The sequence below is a fragment of the Macaca thibetana genome, chromosome 7, assembly GCF_024542745.1.
Source record: "Macaca thibetana thibetana isolate TM-01 chromosome 7, ASM2454274v1, whole genome shotgun sequence".
Lineage (NCBI taxonomy): Eukaryota > Metazoa > Chordata > Mammalia > Primates > Cercopithecidae > Macaca > Macaca thibetana.
The window spans coordinates 87047994-87049609 of NC_065584.1; the positions used below are offsets into that span (position 1 = coordinate 87047994).

The 1616-nt window shown below is 40.6% G+C and overlaps 1 protein-coding gene across 1 annotated transcript; it reads right to left on the reverse strand.

Annotated features, from left to right (window-relative positions):
• Window positions 1-396: 396 nt before the first annotated feature.
• Window positions 397-1188, reverse strand: EDDM3B (epididymal protein 3B). The gene has a single exon (XM_050796628.1). The coding sequence runs from the start codon at window positions 1186-1188 to the stop codon at window positions 745-747; it is 444 nt and encodes a 147-aa protein (XP_050652585.1). The 3' UTR covers window positions 397-744.
• Between the last annotated feature and the right edge of the window lie 428 nt (window positions 1189-1616).

The following is a 1616-nucleotide window of genomic DNA, read 5'->3' on the forward strand; positions in this document are numbered from 1 at the left end:
AATTCTTTTGTCTTTTTCCTACATAAGCAAGAACTTAATTTCCAGCTTTGGAGCACTGAACCCATTTCTGTGGAGTCTGTGTGTCACTGAATGGCCACTCCTAGCCTTTTGCTTGAATCAACTCTTTAAAACTGGATTCTGACACTTTTGATTATTTCAAATTGATGCTGCAATCAATGCCTACATCACAACTTGTATTGAACTAAGCACACAATCATTTACACCCTCATCATATACACAAACATATTACATACATTAGACATACACCCATAAAATATACCTTAAATCCCTTGCACAGCATCAATCACATGCATAGTCTAGATCACACACACCCATATCAATCACACAATACTTACTCCGTGCACATAACATATATGAATGTCACACACATTGGAACCATATGATTTATTTAGGGAAGGGAAGATTGTTCAGCTTGGGTATGTATCAAGAGAGGGAATATCAGGAAGTCTTGGGTTAGTCAAGAACAGACGCCATATGAGCTGAATGTTGACAAAAGTGCAAGAGTAAATTAGGTAAATGAAGACAGAAGTGTATTCCAGTCAGAGAAACAACACAGGCAAGGTTATGGTATCAAGAAATTATGCTATTCATAACTCTAAGTATTTGGAAAACATTGACAAATAAATGCAAGTGGGGAGTGGTAGGGGCTATTGATGGAGGCAGGGGCCGCTACTTAGAAAGCACTGAATACTCTACCAATACCTGAGGATGTGCATAGACTTTCTAGTTGCTGATAGGTTCTATCATCTTTAGGTCTTCTATCCTATCAACATACCCATCCATGTTACAATGGAATTCAATGTAGTTGAAGCTCCTGCTCTCTGTGTAGCTATTTTTGGAGTTCTCCTGGTGACACTTGAGTACTTTGAGAGGATTCTGGACCCATACATATGCATTTCGGAAGCGATCCATCCAGTTGTCACTAGTGCATATATGCTCGATTTTGTGCCACGAGATATAGATAAACATGTGAGAGCTCTTGTCTTTCAGAGCTTCATTTTCTCTCATGAGGACATCACATTTGTACTCTTTGAATTCTCTACTTGGACTTAAGTAGTGCAGTTTCATGAATTCTCTCCAAGAAACTTCCTTGCTCTGTACAAGCAGTGTGGATAGGATGCAAAGCAGGGCCAAGGGTGTGCCCCAGATCTTTAGAGACGATGCCATCTCAGTCACCAGGGCCACCTGTGTGTCCACAGAGAAGAGAAAGAAAAGCGTTATCCAGACAATGCCCAGAGAGCTGAGCTCCACCTTAAAATTCCTTCCCCACCAGGCAGGTACTTGGGTGCAATTTTACTATTTGGTTCCCCAGTGAGAAGATGATAATTCTCATTAGAGAATAGAGTTTCTAAGAACTAAAAACATGCTTCAGCCTGTGTGAGCAAATCACAAAATTAGAAAAAATAGATGAAGTTCATTTTGAGAATTCCAAGCATCTCCTGTCGTCCCTCTCTTACTCCCAACCTGAGGAGCCGATCACCCTCCAGCTGGCTCATTTTTGCCAGACCAACTCTCAGGAGATCATGTGTCCAAAAGAGATGACATTTTAAGGTTTATGTCCTTGAAGTGGAAAGGGTTGTCAGATTTTAGGGAAA